This window comes from Perca fluviatilis, chromosome 10 (assembly GCF_010015445.1).
Source record: "Perca fluviatilis chromosome 10, GENO_Pfluv_1.0, whole genome shotgun sequence".
Taxonomy (NCBI): Eukaryota; Metazoa; Chordata; class Actinopteri; order Perciformes; family Percidae; genus Perca; species Perca fluviatilis.
The window spans coordinates 24,174,250-24,198,792 of record NC_053121.1 but is presented as its reverse complement, the minus strand read 5'-3'; the positions used below and the strand labels follow the sequence as shown (position 1 = coordinate 24,198,792).

General features: G+C 38.7%; 1 protein-coding gene across 6 annotated transcripts in view; it reads right to left on the bottom strand.

The window, feature by feature from the left end:
• The window catches only part of fgf13a (fibroblast growth factor 13a), a 99,305-nt gene that overhangs the window by 2,701 nt on the left and 72,061 nt on the right, over nt 1-24,543 (bottom strand). For all 6 annotated transcript variants that reach the window (XM_039813552.1, XM_039813551.1, XM_039813554.1 and 3 more), the window contains 3 exons: nt 21,494-21,604; nt 15,959-16,062; nt 1,814-2,012 (listed from right to left, as the gene is read on the bottom strand). In XM_039813552.1, the coding sequence (XP_039669486.1) occupies nt 1,814-2,012; nt 15,959-16,062; nt 21,494-21,604 (414 nt within the window). The remainder of the gene's footprint in view (nt 1-1,813; nt 2,013-15,958; nt 16,063-21,493; nt 21,605-24,543) is intronic.

Here is a 24,543-nt window from a genome sequence, read left to right as displayed (position 1 = left end):
CACATTCCTTCACAAATCTCTGTGTTTTAGTGACAGATGCCACTTGAAAGACTACAGTACACTTTTTCAGATAAAGGCAGCTCTTTGTGTGTTATGCATCAAGAACTTCCGGAAGAATTGTAAGAGGATTTTCCTGTTTGGGTTTGAATGACATGAGCTGAACTCGCTTCATCCAGACGAAGATAGAATGAGAGGCCATGGGCTCAGACTCATAGACTGAAACCTGAAGAGTAGTAAGTAATGGCTGGAGGAGATGTCATTGCCAATGCAGAGACAGCTTTTTAATTGGTGCCCTGTAACACCACTGCCTCTAAATCTGTAGGAGCTGCTGGAACAAATTCCCCTTTATTTCTCTCTCATTTTCTTGCAAAGCTCTTTCCACACCACTGGCTACATCTGGAATTTAAATTATGTACAAGATTTAATAAATATTGGGCATTACTGGATAATTTAATATGCATGCAAAAGAAGAATTATTTACATCTTTGGGTATTACAACAAATGTAGTTATTTTCCTAATTTTGGATTTATTGTTGGACCTCCAACATACTATATTTCTCATTGTAGATATAGGCAGCATAGGGCGGTGGTTTTTGTAATTGGTTAAATTTACTGTCTCACCCAGCCTGTATATATCCTTGTTATTCTATTTCTCAGTATTTTTTTGTCAGCATAAAGCAAGGCAATTGTTCTCTGGTTATTGCTCTTAAGAATGTTTGAGACCCCCTGAATGGCCCGTTAAATGGAAAGCTCCATGATCTCAGAGAGCAGACATACATTCTTAATTAAACCTACAAAAACAAAATATATTAAAATTAAATTAAAGTATATACTGATACCAACATAAAACTTGATCTTTTAAATTTTTCCAAAAAAAGACATAATCCTTGATCATATTATGATAATATACTGTATCTGGTACTTAACCAAAGGGTTTGACTGAGTTTACGACTTAATTATCTTTTCACCCAGTTACTCTAGAAGCCGGTAATAACTTGACAGTGCTAGTAGGCATGTTAATGTGCACGCACACACATGCACGCACGCATGAAAATAGTGTAGTGAAACTATATAAAGAGCCACGTGTGACAGACCCAAACCTTGGAAATCTACAGAAACTGCCCTCTTTTCATCATTGTTTGGGCTTTATGTGCTACAAGCCTTTTATTCCTTACTGAGAAAAAACATACTCTTCTTTTATCCCGCTGAAGTGAAAACAGACTCTGTCTCTCTCCTCTCTGTTGACAGGTAAATCTGTGTCTTGTTTAAGATGCTGCTATTCAGAGCATTAAAACATATTGTTCCTGCTGCTCCTGGTCGCAGCGTCCTTCTTCACTGTGTCTGCAGCGGAGTGTGACCAGCTAGAGGAAACTAGGCCCATGCCAGAAATTCAAAGGGGAATGCTAAATTGCAGAAGGTTATATAAAAAGCACCTCATTTAGTCTTTAGTTTAAAAAAAAAAACTCCAAGTATAAAGAAAGTGCGGATGTTCAATTAGAGAAAAGCTAGTGGTTCTCAGGAAAGGTCTCTTATTGTGAAAAATAACCACTTTGCTAACTAGAAAAGTGACATTATTGAATACTTCAGAAACTTCCTTAAAGGATTAAGTAATTACAGCAACTTTATCTCTGATACCAAGCATTGCACCTAAGTTGGCATATACTATATGCGTATACTCAGAGCTGCTTGTTGGATGGTCGAATAGCTTCAGAACCCCCTTCACACCACACCTTTCTGACATTGGATCAGTGGGGGGCTATGTCCAACCATTTCTGTAACAGTGTGAAAAAAAAAATGGTCTAGGCAGGCTTACCTTTTAGAGGTTTGGGAAGGAAGTGGGCTGCTGGCTTGTTCTTCTTGACATGGTTCCCCTTCATGATTTCTCCTTCCTTGTTCAGACCGAGGTACCAGCCCCTGCCCGACTGCTGCTGCCGGTACATCATGGAGGAGTATGTCACATAATAGTTCTCAAACACCGACTCCTTGAATTTGCACTCTGGCGTAAAGTGTTCCTGAGGGAAAAAGGAGAAGCAGATACAGTGTATAGTAGTTATTGGACAGTAATTCACAAGGTCCCAATAGCCTTTGACATCCTGGTATAAACAGAAACAGCTGAAATGCAATAGTTCACCGCTTGAGAGTGCAACGGTACATTGTGCTGCATCCTAAACTCGAAAAGGGGGAAGAAGCTATCTCAAGGCTTAGGCCCCTGCTTTAAAAATGATGTCTCTTGAGAATATTTTTTAAAACTATTAATTCCATTTACTGTTGTGAATAATGTAGCACTTCATATCATAAATAATGGTGATATGACAGATACAGAGGAGCATTAATAAAACATACAGGCAAGATGAAGAGTGTATTCTCATTTTGCTCTGAGCTGTTAATTATGTATGGGCAGTTCATTATCTTTCAGAGTATTGTCCGCTATATACAAGATTTTGTGGGACACAATAATTTAGTACTTCCATTTGACTTATTACATTACATATTTAAGTACTAATTCTCTTTTAAACTACAAAAAAAGATTTAAATGCTTTCACAAGGTGGCTTTAATATATATTCTGTATATGCAATTTGTGTGCACTTAGGTAGTGCTTGGAAGGTGTGTGTTTTCTCGACCTATCTTTTTGTTATCCTGGTACTTCCTTATCTCTTTAACTAATGAACTGGCTGTGGGGAGACTCCCTAGAGACATGGGATTTTGCTGTTCATACTCCGGACTCCATACTTTCACTCCCTGTTTCAGTTTGGTTTCTAGTGCCTATATACCATTTGGCCATTAATGCTACAACAGTGTGGCTGAGGTTTATTTCATCTGGGGCAAGGATTTTGTGTGTGTGTGCTGAGGTCTATGAGAGTGTGTTTGTCTAATTTGTAGAGCTGCTTGGGCAGTGAATGTACAAAATCGAGTCTAATCAGTTAGAAAACAATTCCCCCTGAGAGAGTTTGAGGGACAATTTGTGCTTGTCAGCAGTGAATTGTTATTGCCATGCTTTTACATTTCTAAAGTTCTTTGTCCACAAAGGAAAATACATAAAGTATATGCAAAAACCACAACACACAGTTACTTACACACAGTTGGAATAGCCAACAGGTCAAACTCACAATGGGTATTACAAAGTGAGCTCTCTTAGAAAGAGAAGGAGGGATGCCTCTTTTAGACCAAAGCAGGTCTACCCAGGATCAGTCCTATCCTAGTTATAAAAAACGTTGGTGTGTGTCAATGGTGAGAGTGATGTGTCCCTCAGGGCCAAAGACCCGCTCTATGATCATAACAAACAACCTGTCACTATTAGACAGGGAGTCATCTATAACAGCCTCTCGTTTTTTGTTATAACGGCGTCACTCTTCATGTGCAGCAGGTTCATGTCTGGTGATGCACTTTGCTCTCATATTGAAGCTTTTGTATACAATGCAATTAAAAACATACAAAAGCTTTGTAATGTAAAGCAGTGAACTGTAATGGGGCGAAACATGGTCATTTGTTGAACTCCTTAAAAGAGCAACCTAGTTTACTATCATTTCGTATTGTGCCCGTTTGAGACATAAAACCCAGACCCACCTACAGTATCCAACAACCACACTCATTCATCATCCCCCTCACTGATCTAGCAGACAGAAGCAAAGTGGAAGTCCCAGGAAAATTGTGATATATAACCTCAATGGGATACATCCTGTTGGATCAGTCCTGGTTCTCAGTTCAGCTGCAACATCACAGGGGTACCAAAGACTCCATTTCAACAAATGCTAAGCTAGGGCTGGGCGATATGGAGTAAATCAAATATCACAATATTTTTGAATATACCTCAATATTAATATTGCAACGATATTTTAGGGTTGACTGTTGGTGCTTTTACAAAATGTTTAAACAATGAGATTTTTTATTAAATCATCAGCAATGTGGATATAATAACTAAGTGGTTAAAGGCAAATAATAGAACAGCGAGAACAGTCTGGTAAGTTCAAAAATGACATAACTTCAAAGTATTGCATCCTTTACAGACTAGGAAAAGACAACACTTATGCCATATTACGATATCCAAAATCTAAGATCATATAGTGTCATATCATGATATCGATATAATATTGATATATTGCCCAGCTCTATGCTAAGCCCACCAGGAGGGCTGCAGAACCAGCTGAAAGCTTACAGTGTTACAGTTCAGGAAGAAATAAGTCTTCAAACCATAAAGAAAAAAAAGCTGAGGGACTAGTCAAGTAAAATGACAACATGCACTCTTTGTTTCACCTCTTTTAATGTAGACGATGGTTTACGTTCAGGTTTAGGATAACGATAATGATCATATTTTACATACACACTTGAAAATACAAATGTTTCCCCCATTTCCCATTACTGTCCCACAGGTGCCCCATACCAAACAGAAATGATCACTAGTACAGTGATTAAAAACATGGTCCCTAAATGGCTTCCCACAAAGTGATCAAAGCCAAGACAATCTCACCCAGATGCTCCAAAAAGAGTCCTTAACAAGGCAAGATGGGCAAGCAAAGTGGTGCCTAACAGATAATAGTACTCAAACTACATTTTAGACACTCACTATCCAGATAATACCAGTTTGGATCTGATTTGAGTTCAGGTAAGGGTTTTCCTTTACTTTGGCTGTAACATCCAGGAGCTCCTCATTGACCGATAAATCTGTCTTCACTCCTCTTAAAAAAATGGCGAGTTGTGCCGTGTCTGTGATGTCGGTGCTTTCATCAACAGCTAATGAAAACGCCAGATAATCACTTGCTTCTTCATCCAGCTGAGTTGTCAGATCTCCCACTAGCTCCCTGACTCGGTCTGCGATAGTGTTTCTTGACAAGCTGACATTGTTAAAAGCTGGTATCTGGTCCAGGCACACTTGTTCACATAACTGTACCTTCAGCATACACTGCTTCAAAAATGTGCCTTCTGAAAAACACTGACGATCGGGGAATTTCTTCAGCCACAATAAATCTGGCTTTCACTGCTGGACCATTTTTTGCTGCAACTCTTACAAACATATTCTGTTGAGAATGCAGGCTGTCTTTTAATTCTTGGACTTTTTGTTGCTTTTCTTGGTGGTTAAGGTTTGCATATTTGGCTCCGTTTTCGGTGTCACCGCAAATTGTATTCCTTTGGCACTGACAATGACACTGCCTCGTTACAAATAAGACATACTGGCTTGTCTCCATTACGCACAAACATGTACTCGCTTTCCCATCTCTCATTAAATTGCCTTCCCTCCATGTCGACATTCTGAGACATGTAGTTTATAGACATTCACAGACTTCAGTAACGCAGCATAGAATTGTATTGCGAAAACTATATATATCTATATCCTAAAACATGTGATCCACATCAACAATAACATATGAAGGAATTATTTAAAAAAATACATTGACCGCACAGCTTAGTCACTAACCATGTGCTTCGTTTTCAATAATGGAGGTGAGGCCATATAAATTAATATTATAATAATAATTATATACCAAACTCGACCAAACTCCTATGCAAACTGAGCAGATTGTAGCAATATTACATTCACAACAACAGAGTGGTAAAAGATTTGCTTGCTGCACATATTAGACTGCCTTGGCTCTTCCCATAGGCAGAACACTGGTCTGCATTCTTTAGTGGTAAGCTACTATAACAGTATTCTACATAATGAAACATAATGAACACTACAGTGTAAGCAGGAACACATAGCGTAAACCATATTTTCATTTAGGGATTGGAGATATGACGATATATATCATCCAAACGATATGAAAATGTCTATCGTATATACTGTATATCGTTTGTATCGCAATCTTGAAAAACCAGCAGTCTAACTGCATTACGGCAATATTTGGACGCCGCTTTACGTTCTTAACCTTGCATGTTATGTTGATTTTGCTTTGCTTTTATTTTATCTTAGATTTACTACTTCCTATCATCTCTACTTTATTACTTATTTCAGATGTTTTGTCTTTCATTGCTTACTTAAGCCTTATCGCACATTGTTCATTGTTTTCCTCCCTCAATACCTCTGTCTTCTTTCTTTCTTGCCATATGACTCTGATTAGCAGCAGCAGTCTAAGAGGCTGGGCAGCATCCATCTCAGTTATACATGGGCAGCAAGTGAAAGCCAAACAACGGGCTGTGCAGCTCTCGAGCCAGGATCTCTGTTCTACCTCTAATAATGAGCTTATGTGGATTTGGCTGGTTACACTCAACCAGGAGAAGAATAAGAGTCTATTGATAAACATACGCATACAGATAGAGGCACATTTAGAGCCAAGATGGAGGAGAGGCTGCTGGCCGGTACTGCTGTATTGGAGTGGGTCTATGGACAATAGGCTCACTCAGACTGACACAAGGAGGGGCCAAAATGGCAGGGGATCCCCATTTCTATTCTAACAGGACTGTGATAGCCAGAAACATTCAGATTCATTTGAGTGGGCTCCAGCAGCATCTCCTTCAGTCAGTAGCATATCTATTGTTCACTGAAACCAATCCCCTGGCAAAAAAATCTCACATCACTTTAATCATGACTCCAGTGCCAGATGGAGCGAGGGGAAATCACTTTAGAAATAAAAAGCAGGACACTCTGCATAGAAATAATATCAGTCGTGTCATCTCCCTCCCCCCACATCTCTATGCTGGTTTGGCTAAATGGACGTTTAATGATCCTATTACACTACATGGGCTTTTCCTTGAAATATGCAACTATGACAAGTCCTTGTCCAAATGATGTACAGCTGGCAACCTCACTTACACAATGTCCAGGCAAGCGTTTTTGTAAAATCTAAATTATTACTTCATTGTCTGAGTGCACTGTACATAATGCTGTTAGGAGATGTGCCCTTATCAAATAGAACCAATTGATAATCTAGATCTGTATTACATTAAATTACATATAATGTACATAGAATGTAATGTAATAATGTAATGTAATACAGATCTAGATTAGCTGCACAACCCTGTTGTATAAGTCTATCAGCTGTTCCTTGCCCTCGCCTATTTCTTTAGCTGTGAGAAAATGTGTTTTAATGGTTGTGTTGCTGGGAGCTCTGTGATAAATTTCTCCACATGTTATAGCAGTGGAATAGAAAAAGGTCCTTCCTTATTCATTCCTCTTTTCAAAAGCATCTGGGTGAGGGATGAGCAGTGCTTTCATTTAATTTAATAGATCTCTCAGTTTTCACCCATGCTGTTGGATCTGCTTGGTAGATCAGAGGAAGAAAGTGAACAGGAGGGCAGAGGATTGAAAACTTTAGGGTCTTCTATTCATGTTCTATACCAGCCTCATTTTTACCTAATACAATGCTAACGGTGACATCTAGTTTCTCTTCCTCCTGCCCATTATTTACATATTCATTGCTGCTATTCACATGCAGGGTGTTTTACATACATGTGTGTGAGTTTTTTTTCACCCTGATGATGCGCCAGTTATTGTCACATGACAACTGTATGCAAAGCACTTTACTTAACTTTAATTCATATGAATTTGAACACTAAGTCCACAAAAATACAATAACATGACATCAGGATATCTTTTTACAGCTTTAGACTGAACTTTGTTAGAAGCACGAAAGGTTTCTAAGGAATCCTTTGATCCTTTCTGCTCCATCATCCCTCCTCTCTTTTGAAAGTGTCTGTAGTTACACAGGCATGCAGCATGCATCTCATTTCAGTGCAGTGTAGTTCATTTCAAACCTTAACATACATCTGCAGATGTAAACATGTCTGTACATTTGTATTTGTTCTTGCATACAGACATTTCTTATACACAAATTGATTTGCACTTGTCTTTCTAAATTAAGTGAATTTTCTTATAAGCAAAGGGCATATTATGTACTTGTGTTTTACAGAGAGGGGGAATCTTGGCCTAAGTTATGGTAGTGTTGCCTGAGCTCTTTATGATCCAATAACTGCGTATATGAAGGAGACATTTAAAGGCTGATGCAAGATGCATGATGTTGGTTGGAACCTCCTGAAGGATGTTTCCTTGCCCGTGAATGTAAAACACACAGACAAGCAGGCACACACACACACCTCTCTATCATAAAATTTCACAATTTAGCAGTGATAAGGGTAACTGTGAAATGAATATTGCATTAGCAAGACAGTTGTGTCAAGAAAACATGATCAATTATGATGCACTTTCAAACAGCATTCTGTTGGCTTTAGGGGAGGGATTAAAGCCCAATAGTGTTTTTACTGATCCATTCAGCAGCAGGAGAAATACTAGCATAATGGATCTGATCTCCTCTGTAAATATATTGGCTGGATTTTTACAAGACAAGCCAAATCAGTGCTACACACTGCCCCATGCGTATTCAGCTGCCATATCAGGACTAAGATGACACCAATTACGCCAATGGAATCAGGTGCTGTTCTAGTTTCTTTACAGACACTTCAATGCTTGTAAGACTCACAAAAGCTAATGCTATGGCTGGGCAGTGAAGACAAATCTGCCTAAATCCGGCTTTTCAATGTTCCAGTCTTTTCAGTAGAGTGGAGTTGGATTAAAAGGCACCTTTTTCTTTAGCTAACAATAAAGTACACTCATTTGTTTGGGAATAAATTGGAGAGCTTTAAGCTAGTGGAAAAGACCAACCGCAAATAGACATACACACACACACACACACACACACACACACACACACACACACTAGTTAATGACACAGTTCAATGGAGTGAAACCTTACAGCAGTGGTTATTTACCAAAGGGCATTGTGCTTGCTAAATGGTTGATAGGGCATGGGTGTGAGCCAACTCCATATCTAACAAAGGTGTACTAACAAAGCAAAATACACAGACGTCTTTGCAGTTTTTTTGTTTCTATTTTCATTCATGTTTATCCTACATAGGATTTTATTGTTATAAAAATATAAAATATGCTCTTACACAACCTCTGCATCCCTTATTCAAGGTTCCAGTGACTCTCCTGAAGCACTATTTGAAAGTTAGAATTTATACCTAAGCCTTGACTCAGATCAGAGGAAAATACTTAAGTGACTTGAGTGAGAGTGCAGATGTAATGCTGGTGTCACATTCATCCAGCAGCCTTTTCTTTTTACTTCCACCATAATAATCATTCTTTTGTCTTCTCCTGTGCATTATTCACATTACCTTACTTTTCATTTTAGATGTTTAGCTAGCACATAATGCATATCCAGAGTGTGTTTATAAATGAGTGAGAATGTCATAGGTATAATGTCTTATGCAGGAACTCTATTAGAGGATGCATGACCATTGAAGGGATTTAACTGGCCCTGCGATTTAGGATAAAAAGAGCCCGTAAAACCACAATGCTGATCTGATAAATATCTCCACACCAATAGCCCTGAACTCTATTTTACACACACTCGCACAGAGCAGTCTAGACAAGACTCAACTGGAGCCTCAGTGACTCACACTAATTCAAATATGACCCACCACGAAATTAATAACACCACTTCAAAGGCACCTCGTGAGATATGTGGACACCACTTAGCTCACGATCTAAAAATATACCCATGCATCTAAAAACCTATCAAGAAAGCTCAAAGGCTTTTTTCACATTCAGTAGAAATATCCACTGCATTGCTACAGTACAGATATGTGAGAGGGTATTGGGTTGGTAACTATATTTTTGCAGATTATTTTGGGGTTTTGTTGACAACACTTTCTACATGTGTATACTAGAGGACACTGCTGCAGTTCTAATGCAAAACTTGCTCCACTACTTTTGCAAAGGTAGAGGAGCAAATGGTACAAGAGACGATAGTAAAGTAAAATACATATAAATTGGTTCTTCCTCTCCCACACATTGATGTTGATGTATGAATATATTTTCACTGGTGCATTCTGCCTCTCCCACACATGTGAACTCTTTTTCCCACTCCTCCTCTCTCTCTCTCTCTCTCTCTCTCTCTCTCTCTCTCTCTCTCTCTCTCTCATACGTGCAGAACACATAGTTATGTATGTTGCATATGTATACAACTCTAAACTCTAAAGGCCTCTGAAATGAATGCTATCATAGGAAATGCATAATGTTGTGCCAAACATACATACATACATTTATAATTTAGTATGCATTAGAGTTTGTGTCAAAAATGTAAATTGACTATACATGTAAATCATATGAATCCTATTTATTATACTGCAAACATTTACTCACGTTTCCATTCATGCATGCACTTATGTACTGTACACACAGATATGGGAGGCATCCAGGTCCCAGCAGCAGCTTCATCCCCCGACCCAATACGTCATCTGTTGTCTCTCCGCTGTGGATTGGGAATCTCCCTTCAATGCTGACCTGCTATTGGCTGGTTTAATGTGTGGCTTCAAGGCAGCACTTTACCATTGCAGCAATCCCAGCAAGACCGGCACTATTAGGCAGTCAGCTACACATTCAATTCAATTCCCTCTCTAATTTAGCTGAAACAGAAAGCTCTACAACCCATCCCCCAACTGTGTTCTTCCAATTTAACACACCTACAAGATGTACTGTATTTCATATGAGAGCTTGTATTTAAAACGGCATAGATAATATACGTTATGCAGCCAGCAGCACATTTATACATAACAGAAAAACACAAAATAAATAAAAAATTGCAAATTCAGTGCTTGCAAGAAGAGTATAGTTATTATTAGCATATGGATACCTTTAAACTACTTATCTATTTAAGGGAAAGCATATAAAAGACAAACTAAATATCATTCCAGGACAGAACCTTGGTGCACACCACAGATGGAAGCAAAACTGAATCTTATTAAGAAAATTATGCACATCTAAGGTAGTTGTAAGCTGCTTGGCATCCACTTTTTGCCTAAAACATCAGCAATAAAATACAGTTTAGAAATAGGCCAATACTTCTACTGCTGCTACTCCCTGCTTGTAGAGCCTTTGCCAGCAAGATTCATCTTTATTAAATTAATCCTACAGCTTGCCGCATATGCTTAATTACTGAAAGCCAAGTTCATATCATTAACATCACTCACTAGGAGCTGTGGACTGCTGGGGAGCATGTTAAATGCATTGCATGGATGTGTGTGTGTGGGAAGGGGTTGAAGGCCTATGTTTTATTTCAATTATTCCTGTATATTCCCCTCAGGCATGCTTAGCTGGGGCAACCCCCATGCTGGATATGTTGTCAAACAATTGCCAGCGCTCATTACAATGAAATTGTAGGCAGACCATACATTTGCAGTGGTTGTGTTGTCACTCTTGGGATTAAAAATACTATATGGAGTGAGTTTTTTTTTTTTTCTAAACATAATTGTTAACTAGATTAGATATTCATTTTCAATTTATGAAAATATTAAAATAGATTTGGTAAGAACATTATTTCTATGGACAGCAGCTTGGTTGTATTTACTAAATGTTGAATGACAGGTAAAACAACACAGGCTTTAAACTGTCAAATAAAACCTGCCAGTGTTGTGCTGTTGTAATTGCAAAACTGTGGTTCTACACATTATAAATATAGAATTCAGTACTGGATATGTACAATATAATTAGGTTTTAACCCTATTGTTTTTCTCCCAGTTTAGTATTATTTTTTTAACAATTTAACAATCAAAAAAGCAATTTTGGAAAGAAAACGCCCCTCAGGCCGTAAGTCCGATTGACTTGAAATTTCGCACACATATGCAGCTCAATGTGTTCTACAAAAAAGCCTCTTGGACCATAGAGGGGCACAGTGATGGCATTTTTGGCTAATATGCATAATGTGAAAAACAGTCAAATTAATAGAACTTTGTCAATTTTGAGCCTATCAACAACAACATTGGTATGGAGCCTTTCAGGACTGAGATACACATGTCTACTATAAATGAGCAAAATTGGTGAAAAACATGGCCGCCATCAATTAAAGAATTACGCCAACTAATGGTTTGACCAATCATCATAAAATTTGTATCTTCAGTGCGTCATGAGGAATAGGCTCACCCAAGGATTATGAGTTTAACCCATAGGGGGCGCCAAAAATACCACAAGTTTGTACCGCAAAACCCTGTAGACGGAATTTCACCAAAATAGGTACACATGGTCTGGGAGCGAGTAGTAATCAGAATCTGAAGTGTCATATTGATTGGTAAATGTGGGCGTGGCCTATTTTGCATTATATGCTAAATTATGCATTTTCTCAAGTTACTGGGGGCTGGAACGAGCTAGAGACATGCAAATTGTCATCATAACTGATGCTGATGTGCTCATGCTCCCCAAAGAATATGATGCAATTCGGCCTGATGGTGGTGTTATAACTTAGGCCAAAAGTTTTGAAGGCCACGCGCCTCACACGTTTAGTCTGATTGACATGAAATTCCTCACACAAGTCCAGCTCAATGTGCTCTATAAAAAGTGTCTTTTGAACATTGAACATCCGCGATGATGGTATTTAGCTAATTTGCATAATGTGAAAAATAGTTAAATGAACTGCACTTTGTCAATTTTGGTTCTATCAAGACCAAAATTGGTAGATGGCCTTGCGGGACTGAGATACATATTTCTACAATAAATGAGCAAAATCCATCATAAAACATGGCCGCCATTAATCAAAGAACTTCCTAAAGGGCGGGGCTAGCAGAGAATTGCCTATAACTCAAGTTCTGCCTTAGCAATCCTGTCTAAAATTGATGGAGACATTTAACACCATGACTTGAATGTATGTACAGAGTTTCATTAAAATCCAATAAAGGGGGCGAAATCACGGGACTTGCTGCATCTATTGTAGGGATGAAACAGGTGTGTGGTGATTTTCACCACTTTTTCTATAAAGAATTAAATCATCTGAAGCCTGCTGTAGAGTGTTTACCTAATAATCAGAAGGTATGTGGTTTGATCCTAGGCCCTGCAGTCTGATCTCAAAGTTTGTGAATGTGAGTGAAAGGTACCTGTAACAAGTGAAAGCGCTTTGAGAAGCCGAAAAAAGGGTTTGAACCTGTGAATTGCCGCTTGCAGAGCCCTATATTTGACAGAACAATTATAAATGGAAGACTATTTATCCTTTGCAGAAATATTAACAGCTTCATTCTTCTAATGAGAGGTCAGAGCACAGCAAGAACAACAGAACAATACTCTCAAATCTGTAGAGATTCAGTTAGAGGTCTGCAACTCTGTCTATGCCACATTGGACCAGAGGGTATTGGCATAGTCACTCCAGGTTTGGTTTATTGAAAAATAAATACTGTATTATTATAATGATTAATTGACTTGAAGTGATTTAATACAGTGATTGTGCACATAACACTGGGTGATTGCAGTCTTTTCATTACATATATTATTGACGAAATCTATGTATTTACATTGTTTTAATTGCAATTAAATAGCATTGTGTTTGTCCATGCAAAGAACTTTAAGTTAACCGCTTCACTATTAGTGGCGCATACCTCAGTTAATCTGCTACCAGCTTTCTGGGGCCGTTTTAGGAAGAAGGTTTAACAAAGTCTGAGTCTAACCCTGAACTCTGAGTTGATTTACCCTGAGATGGGAAACAGAATTTTCGGTTCCAGAACAGCTGATTTGAGTTAATTCAATCAACACAGAGTAGGTTCATTCAGAGTTAAGCGGGTGCACCACCACTATAAAAAGGCAACATGAATGGAGCCATGATACCACGATTCACCATGGTAACAACCACAAACGGAAATACTCATGTGCACATACAGCGAGTTTGAACATATATTTCGTTAAAAAAGCAACACAGCGGCTGTTGCAAAAGAGAGAGAATTTTTGTGGGAGAAAATTGCTGCAGGAGTAAATGCGTAAGTTCCAATATAGTGTATTAATTTCATACTTAATCATAAGTATAATGGTATTGAACCTATAATCTATTTCATTTAGGTGCAATCCTGTGGGCAAAAAAGTCCTAGGCCTACTAATCCCATTCTGAGGCTGCAGCACCATGTCATTAACAGAATTATAATTCATAATCTTTTATTTCAAAGGGTTTTACATCATTCACCTGCAATACTGTGGAACTCCTTTTTAATGGCTCTTACTGGTTTGTGTCCAGGGAACACTACAGAAACGTTTAAAAAATGTTTCAGAGCGAGTCACATTCTTCTGACGGCTTTACTAATGTGCTCTGCATCACCAATGTTGTAAAGAAAACTGCCGTTTGCAAAATAACGTAATGTGACACAAATAATCTGCTCGGATGTAAGAGCATGTCCCCGATGGGTGACGTTAGTGATATGAGGACGGATAAGGTTATGTAGGCTACATAACTGATAGACTGGGAAGAAAAACCATACCGCTCAAATAGGTAGGCTAGTATCTGGAAATTAAAATGCATCAATAGTCGGGGCATCAATATCATCTCCCGACATATGTTTAACTCCCTGCGAAGTAATACATCTTCTTTATCATCGACAAAAGGAAATGCCATATTTTCAGAAAAAGAATGTTTCATAGTCTGCCTAACACAGTTAATAAACCAACCCTGGTCTTTTATTCATGCAGATAACAAACTGCGCTAAAATGCGCCTGATACAGACTGAATTAATGAATGAGGAAATTAAAGAGCGCTGTGTCAGAGGGAGGAGACTGAGAGAAACTCAAGGTTTATTGAAGAAAAGCTGCTCCCAACCAGGTTAGAGGTTAAGTTACCTCTCTTTCTGAAACGGGCTGAAGTTACCCCTCTCTCTCAAGTTTGATTTACCTCCCTTTCTGAAACAGAAAACCCAGAGTTTCCCTCATCTCAGGGTTAACAAACTCAATGTTTTCACTAAACCTGCTTTCTGAAACAGACCCCAGGTTCAATCCAATCGTACTGCCGATGACAGTTCTCACTATTATTTTACTGATATCTTTATAATGCTGCTTGCTGTTGTAGCTGTCACCAATACCACAATCCCCTGTTTAGTATGTGTAGAACCTTTTGGTTTTGTTGTCTTTGCTGAGATCTAATGGTCATGTGTGTGTTATTTAGGGTGTTAGTCCTTTCAGCAGTATAATAATTGCTTATTGGATTCCTTGAGAGCTTCCTCAAAGAGCATAGCCTCTTTCACCAAATCTTAATGCATAACCATCTACAAATCCTTGACGTTAGTGTGACTGAACTAAGGCTTAGTGCTTAGTGAGAGCTATCACATTAGCCTTGTTTATCAATGCATTTGTTTGAGTGAAAAGTAAGAGAAGAGTGAAGTCAGGGGAGAGAGAGAGGAGCCAGAAAGCCGGTTTTCCTTCTTCCTTCATCACATTACTGTCTATCTATTTAACAGATCATTTGTCAGCAGCAGCTGCAGAGTAAAAAGCTACACGATCATTAGGTTTTCTTGCTGTTTCTTAGCTTGTTTCCATCAATCACCATTGTGTCTGCCTACTGAGACCTTTACCATACAGAACAGTCTTTACTAATTTGACTATGAGGATTTTCTTTAAATGGTGAACATGTGTGTCTGCTCGCCCTCTGGGTGCACATCCAACCAGCCTGTCAGTCTTCTCAGTGACACCTGCCACACAATACGATGGTGGCATTTTGGAGGATGACGAACAGGAACGTTTTTCGGCCTGCAACTGAATTATTCATAACCTTGCACATTTAATCAAAGATTAAGAGCCAGCTGCCACCATCGGATTTGTCACTGCTCCGCCTGCTTACACTATCCTTGAACTTTTTATTGACACTGAATTATATCAGAAAATGATGTTGCTCTATCATCAGACATAGGATGATGTTGTGTTTGAGAGGGCACGGTGATAGTGAGTTACCTATATTCGCAAAGAATATAAATAAAATCTGCCTAAAATATAATCACTTTAAGCCAAATCACTGCTATTTTTTTTAAAAAGTATTTTCTCTCTTGCATGTTTTTGTTGTGTTCCTTCCAATCACTCATGTCACCATAGTAACTCAGATGTTGACCTAACATTCTCTCTGCATACAGCTAGACTCGAAGGTCAGCAACTAGGATAAAAACCAGGACCCCATCCAATATACACACATGCATGCAAACACTCACACACGCACATACATTAAGTTAGACACTTACTGATGTGTATAGGTAGCCCTCATTGTTCATAGCCAGATAGAGTTTGGTCTGCACCCCCTGGATGGCCACCACTCGCAGCCCCACTGGAATAAGGTTGAACATGGCTGGAAAGAGACGGACAACAGAAAAATGATAAACAAAGCGTGTACTTTCATCTCCATTAATACACTTATTAGAATAGAAAATAAGTAGTCATAGTAAATGAATATATATATATATATATATATATATATATATATATATATATATATATATATATATATATATATATATATGTACTTAGTACTTAGCCAGAAATGGAGTTAAACTTGACAGAGGCAAAATGTTCCACTGTCCGAAAAGTGGACACGTTACTGAGAGAAATCCAAATTTTAGAGCAAGTCCAGTGTGAGTGAGTTCTGCCTGTTAGCATTTACCATTAAGAGGTTAAAATAATTGTTATTAGTGTTGTGTATTAGTAGTGTTATTAGAGTATCTCTGTCTGGATGGAAAAGTGAGTCGTCAAAACCAAACCACAAATAGAGGTACGACATAAGCTTGGGGACTCAGTCACTCTTTCCCAAGGGTGTTTTTAAAAGCAAACAAAATTAGAAACAAGAGACAGAAACAGAGAAATTATTAAATGACAGAGCAGCTACACAATGTTGTGTATTCGCACACATGAACTAAAATCCTAGGCTGTGCAAAGTTAAGCCTAGGTATTGCAAACACAATATGTACAATTCTCTAAGTTGGAAAGAAATCAACTATGAAAACAAACCAAATATAAATCTATGACAGCTGTTATCTGACAATGCAGCTATCTTATTATGCCATTTACCAGCGGTCGCTATGGGCCAGTTGCGATGCAGCATATATGAGTGCGATAAGAGAGAGCCAGCGGCAGCCCAGCTGGTCAATGAGGTACACCTCTACCTAATTAATGTCAAGCCTGTACTGTATACAAGTGTGTCTGCCTATGTTTCATAAGATGCTGGCAGGGAACCCACGGGCTGAATAGAGGGAAGCACATGTACATCCACCTGAAAGTCTGTAGTCGTGCTTCTATCCCAAAAAATGAAACTTCTCGCCTTTTGTTTTGACTAGTGTTGGACATACTGCCAAACAGTGATGCCATATATGATGTTTGTTGATGCCAAATACAGTAAATAATGAGCCACAGGAGAATCATAACATTAATCTCAAGTGTTAAGAACCCTAACCCTATACATTCTCACATTAGGATAGGGACTTTTGAGTTCAGACACATGAGAGGAGAAATTAAACTTTATTCTCACATCAGTTAAGATGTGAGTCAGAGTGCCCTTACTATAGGTCCTCTTGTCAACCACTTAGTAGATCCCTATCTGCAGACTCCTTTGAGCGAATTGCACTATAGAGACTTTTTGATGGGCTATTTCATCTGCCTTTATCACTTTACCACTGCTCTCCGGGCTTTCACTGTAAACAACAGCCACAGGAATACATAATGTATTTACTCTGTAAACAGGCACTGCCAGCATATGTCTGGTTCAGTGGAAAGGCATTTAAGTCCCAAAACCACTCGCGTTGTGGTTCTCTGTCTTCCCTTTCTCTCTGTTTCTCCCTCTCTATCTCTGTCTTTATCATTTTTTGTTCAAATGCCATGTTCTCAACCTACACTCTGTTCTCATGTCCCCAATGACATATTTGAAATGATTTAATGGTCAGAGTATATCAACAATAACAACAAAAGAATGTCAGGCTTGTGGACAGACAAAGATCCCATGAGTCTATTTGTCAGCAGTACTTTAAGATTGACAGACACATTGAATGGTGACTTAGCTGATCATTCAGCTGTCATAAACATATCAAGTTTTAGTCTAGCCTGTAGTATATCACTCAATAGCATTTTTTTCATGTATTTTTACATAATCAGAACTCCTGTCCATTGCTCCTGAAACTGACTCCTCCAAACTGATACTGATGCTGTTTTCTGCATGGTCAAGGGTCCTCCGTACATCTTAAATTCTCAATTACTGTATATTATCAGGTACAGCATGGTCGAGTTACTTTGTTAACTACCTTCAGCTCACAGTTAAATTGCCCCTTTTTTCAATTACATAGAGGCAGTCCTGTAACGGTACATCAATCAAAAGATGGCTCCCTAGGTAAAGACACACCGCTCTCTATGGTTTATCTATGTTCTTTTTTTTTGGTGATGCCTGCTTTGGCAACTATGTACAGGTCATACTGCCAGTAAATGTATTGTAACAGATAGGACCTACTGTTTACAACCTTTATATCTGCAGTGTTTTAGGCACACTTTACAGTAAACTTGTGCATTTATTAAGCTGACAAACCAATGATAGATCTGCTTGCCAAATTTGTATTCACAGACTCTGTCAACCAAAGACAGAGAAACTATAACTATAAATATTGCAATTATGGGTTAAAATTTTAGCTGCACTGGGATGAACTTTGAACAGCATATCTCTCAACCCTAACATAAACTATACAGTAATTAGTAGTAGATGTACATAATTACTTAACTAGTTACTACAATAAATCACTTCCAGCATTTTCTAAACAAATAATTAGAAAGAGTGAACGAGCATGCAATACTTTTATTTAGATAGTTCATTTTAGTAGTTGATTCATTTTAACAAATGCCCTCACCAACTTTTTTGGAGCAATCTTCAATACTGCAGCGCGGAGGCTTAACTATTTCTTTACAGAAATTCATGGTTACAGGTTACAGATCAGCAAAGTTTCTCCACAACCATTGCTCACAGTGATCCATCTTGGCTTTGCTGTATATGGAACTAGAGGTCGATGTTAGTAGTGAGAAGAGATTTCTCATTAAAACACTACCTATGTCACGATTTGCAGACTTTAACAGACATAAATTTAACACATTTGCATCTGTGTAAATACATGTTGTATCCTTTGTTCTTGTATGTAGCATAGTTTTAGATTTGATGATTGATTTCTTCCTCTCCTGAAATATCTTACTACCGCAGTTCTTGTCTTCTATAATTGCACCGTTCTCACTCTCCGTCGCTTACTGAGTTTTCTCCCATGGTACTTCCACCACGTTGCACACGTACACATCTGCAGTCCACTTCATTTCAGAAGGATTACCAGTCGGTGTACTGATGGAGATTTTCAAGAGGGGAAACTCAATTACTTCCTGGCTCCTAGAAACACCTGAGCACACTGAAGAGGATGACAGGGCCCCCACCCACTCACAGACCTTTTCGTGCAGGGAGGCACATAGAAGAAGGGTGAGGAGGCCTGAGGGACAGTTTTCACGATTGCTTGCAGGCTGTCTTAGTGCTTAGTTTCACCTATTAACAGCCTAGGAGTCATGACCAATTCAGTTCGACAATTAACCTGACTGTTTACAACAATCACTAGTCACATTTTAAACATTTATCCTATCTGTTGCTCGTTCTGGGAGCAGCATGCCTGCAATTTAAGCAGCCTAAATGTGAAAGCAACGACAGCTAAAGAGTAAGCTGTTGTGACAACATTACACAGAAGTTCTGTGATCTGTTTACCTGCTGTGGCTCTTTGGTTGAGGTAAATTGGGTTACTTAAAGAAAAATATGGGTATAGTGCTGTTGCATGAAGGATGGCAATGCTTTTTGACTATTGCATGCTCAGGAAGCTCAAACGGGAAATGAATGGTTCAGTAGTGAGAAACATGACAACTTGTTTTAGGATTAAACCAAAAACACAGAAATATAGTTATATATTAATAACAGGAGTCAAGCTTGTCAACTTGAACAAAAAAATGTCAATGGCATTTAAATTGGCACTTATCTAATGTAAAATACACATCAGAATACTTATACATGTATTTTGTTTGCCTAATTTTGTGAACCAGCAGCTTTAATCTTGCTGACAATAAATTGGAAAATTGAACATATTAGTAATCTTTCATATTTGAATTGTATTTTCTATTTACAAAAGATGAGGGTTGAAAGCATAATATCTAGGACAAGACTGAGAATGGACTGCATCTTGAACACTGAAACCGTACCCTTCATCTTTCGAAGAAAAGGATTTAGAGTTGCCCTATGTCTTTTTTCCTCTTGATACCCAGTGGGTTTGCTCAGTTGTGATGCAACACAAGGCAGTGGTTTAAACTGGGATATATGAGACTTGGATGTGGTATTTCTGAGTTTGGTTTTCTAATGAAAATGTCACAGAAATAACAAACTTCTTTATTACCACAGCCAAATGGCCAAATCTGTCTTCTCAGCAAGCTAATGTAGCAAAGATCAATTCCTTGGTGTGTGTGTGTGTGTGTGTGTTGTGTGTGTGTGTGTGTGTGTGTGTGTGTGTGTGTGTGTGTGTGTGTGTGTGCATTTGAGTAGGTCCTCTCCCACCATCACAAGACACCAGTAGCTCCAAGAGGACTGCGCTCTCCGTCACCATGGAGACAAGCGCACCCAGCGCCTAACAACGCTATTTTTGGAGCAGTGCAAAGAGCTTCACTCTTTTTCCTTTTCCTATTCAGCAGCACTCTTTAATTTTCTCTTCAAAAACTATTTTGGTGCCAATGCGGGCCAGTTGTTATGTAAGTCAACAGAAAAGTGAGTCCATGCAGACATGATGGTGTGTGAAGAGAAGTATAACATTGCGTGTGTGTATAGGATGCTGTCACTTCATTACCGTGGTTTCTACTTGCTGCAGCTTGTCTGCTCTGTGTAGTATTAAGTAGTAGTAGTAGTAGTAGTAGTAGTAGTAGTAGTAGTATTTTTATCACATCTATTTGCTATCATTTTATTTAGGAAACAAATTCCACACAAATTCCAAGGTGTTGTTCTGCTATGACAACATCCCACTTGCACAGAGCTGTTATTTATATGTAAGAGACACACGCCATCTCCATCAGGGGAGTAATTGAATACAGAGGTAGTAATTCAGAGGTTTCAGAAGTGTTTACATCCGCTTAGTGTCTGGATTATACAGTAAGTATTACATCACAGCTGTTTCAGTGTGCCATGCAGATCTTTTTCTCAACAATATTGTGTTGGTATGGGGGGCAAAGTGGATTTCACATAGGTCACCAACTGCGTTACTGTTCTAATCTTTAAACGCATGGAATGTTCACTGCACTGTCTAATTATAAGGTGGTCTATTTCTGCTGTATTGTTACCAGAAAAGTCGTTGTGCTGCTTTCATTGATCTTCTCTTTAATCTGTCTATTGGAAAACAAAGAGCTGGTGGGTGTAATGGCGATGATAGGGATGCTTCAAAACATAGTACAAGACAAAACTGGCTCTCACAACAGAGGCAGTGTAGGAGAGTATAAAGCCAATCATCAGTGTTAAGGTTAACGTAGGATGACTGATTAGATGACATTAACCACTACTAAGTACTGCAGCACGGAAATGCATTGGCAAAGAAGAAGTTCATGTTTTTCTCTGTTTTCTTATGCAGTTCTGTCTGTAGTACATGGAATTGACAGTAGCTGAGGTGAAAGGGCCCCTCTGACCAACAGTACAGCATGGCAATGGATGTATAATAAACAGTAAGGGAACACAATCTTAGAGTGAATCTTACTGTAACCATTGTCCTCCTCCTTCGTTCCATCAATGGTTCCATCTGCCTGCAGCTGCAGGTGGAAACCTTGTCGACTGTACAGCTTCGTCACAATCCCCTTCAGCTGTGGCTCTGTGGAAGCAGAGGGGACAGAAAGACAGGAAGACACAAGAATGAAACCACATACTGAAAAGCATTAATGTAGCAATGAGATGTCACCGTAGCCTTCTAAAGGGACATTTTGAAGCTTCATTTTCAGTTTACAGCTCAACGCCATTTTGGAAACAACTGGAGCCACAAAATCCCGTTTAGTTAAAGGGTAGGGAGGCTGGGTGGAGCTGAGGTGGGACAAAAAGGAACAATTACGATGACTGACTATAATAGGCTGATACTTCTGTCAACCAAGTGAAAGCGATCGCCACCAAAAACATGTCAGAAAAAGCTGATTTAACTATTAAGATATGATCTTCTTGTGGAAAAGATAGTTGGGAATCCTGTGTTGTTTGATAGTTTTGGAGCCAGAATGTGGTATCCATTAGAAGAGCTGCAATTCAAGATACTTTCACATTGGCTTGACCACTTAGTGGTGGTTGCCCCACTTTATGAAACTAGAGGACTGATATACGCTCTGTGCTTGCTGATATCCTATATGCAAAGTCCCCTGTACAGTCCTGTAGCCACTTTACAAGGGTCATTTCACTTTTATATCCAGGGGGTATATAAACAAAATAGCAAGATTTCTGATGAATTGAAACAATATAAGTAACATTTCTCTTGTTCTTGTGTTGTTGTGCTGTTGCTGTGCTGTTAGATCAGACACAGACATTTATGTTAATAGTATTTTATGGCAAAATGGTAAGAACTACAGTTTGATCAATGTTGCTATGTCCACAATAAATTATTCTATCTTTCCTTTACAGCGGAACAGAGGTGACAAAAAAGGCAGCCCCTAGAGAAATAAGACCACAGGTGGACAAGAGCAAATTGGGGCTTTGGGGGGGTGTTTTGGCTCAGTGATCTAAGATGGCTGAGGACATTTCTTGTACATCACCCCCTCTTTCTCTCTCCATGCTTTCCGTCCAATATATGTCAAATTTCAGAAAAATTATCTTTTTAAAAAGACTGCCTTGGTTTCCAGAAAATCATAATAACGTGTTTGGCATATGTGCATCTAAACAAAACAAAAAAATCCAGTCTGGCTCAACAGATTTGCATTGCTGGGATAAAGCCTGTCTCTCACATCCCGGATGTCCCTCCACATTCACTATCTCTGCTAACTATTTTGCAAGGGCACCGTTGCTGTTTCCGGGGTTTAGCTCCACCCAGGACAGTTATGATTGGTTTAAAGACATCCAAACAAGCCAGAGTTTTTTTTCCCCTTCCCCAGAATAGATAAGCAGTGTAGCCAGAACATACTGCAGCGCTGACACAGTGCTGTGGAGATACAATGCAAGACAAAAAAAAACCTGGTACATACTAGAATTTGAGTACATTGCATTTCAAATTAAATTACACCGAAATGTACGTGCAAATGTATTACTTGTGATAAATATAGTGCTCAACATTTTAACATATTTTTGACATAGTGAAGACGGAGCTGGATTTTTTTAAATATCTGTTACTGTAGGAGACTTAAAACAAGGACAAAATAGAATAGTTTTACTAATCAAAAGGGCAAAAGCCACACTGTGTATCTATCAACATATGAAACGAGCCCCAAGACAATAGTTTGAAGTGGCAGATAATTTACTTTTGAAGTGGCTGGGCAGTCTGACTGTGTTGCATCAGTATAATATCTGATAAGAGCTAAGTGCTCTCCATTCCCTGGTTACTGTCCCTGGTGGAGTGTCCTTTACTGTGGTTTACCACACCTTTCATCTATCCTTTCATCTCACTTGCCTTTCAATACTGCCATTTCTGGCCTTACAAAGGTTACAAAAAAAAGAAAGGTCCAAGGCAAAAAGTTAAAAAAAAGCCTTTATTTGAGTGACTACTACTAGTACATGCTAAAATAGAGCTGAGGAACAACTCACGTGTAGCAGCACAAACAAACAGCATGTTTGTGCATAAAATACTTGTAGCCATGAAATAGCATTAAAAAAATATAGGCTTTTTAACTTTTTGCCAAAAGAGTGCCTTGGACCTTTCTTCTTTTTTAACTTTTGTTCCCTTCCATAGAGCACCTTCATTATTTGTTTGAACTTCCAAGCACTCCGAACCTTTTCTCTCCTTAACTAACTAAGGTTATGTTTGCTGCAGAGAAGGGTTATTCAGTGTGAACACCGGAAATATAGTAATTATTCTGTTGTAAAATGTTGCACTTTTCATTATCGAATTATGACACCTAACTGTAGCCTGAACATAAGCATCAGATCTACATTGGATGGTTTTCACACATGGACATACATTGAGAAATGTACATATGTCAGCATTTACTGACACGTGCACACTGCATTACCAGACAATGCACCAAACTACATACACGGTCCACACTGTTTTTCCGAAAGATGCCAGTTCTTGTGTTTGGTGTAAGTCACAGACAACGCCTTCTTCTTGGCGCTCACTGTTTCCTCCTTAGAAATGGAAATTGGAAGTGAAAGGGGTGCAACATCTGGACGATATTTATGCTGTTTAACATGCACCATAACCTCCAGGTGCATCGTATACGGTTACAAAACAGCTTGGAAATGAATCATGTGGATGAGATTGAATAAAGTTTGGGAGAAAACACAGAGCTGAATCTTCGTCGTCATCATTTCCACACACACAAAGAATCTGTAAGAACTAAGGTGAGCTTTTGGCCGGAGTAAGATATGATCAGATCAGGTATGCAGCCGTGGTCACTTCTGCACTAAGAGAGCGGGTGCTACAGACACACTTCTGTCACTGCAATAAGAGTGCTTTAAGAGCCACATGTCCTTATTATATATATATAATAAGTGTACGTATATTTATAAAAGCTAAGTTATGACAATCAGGTCCCACTTATTTTGTTTTATCTGACAAGTATTGTTTTAATTGGATACATATCAGCGACAAAGAACTTGGCCAACAGTAGGAAAATATAACTT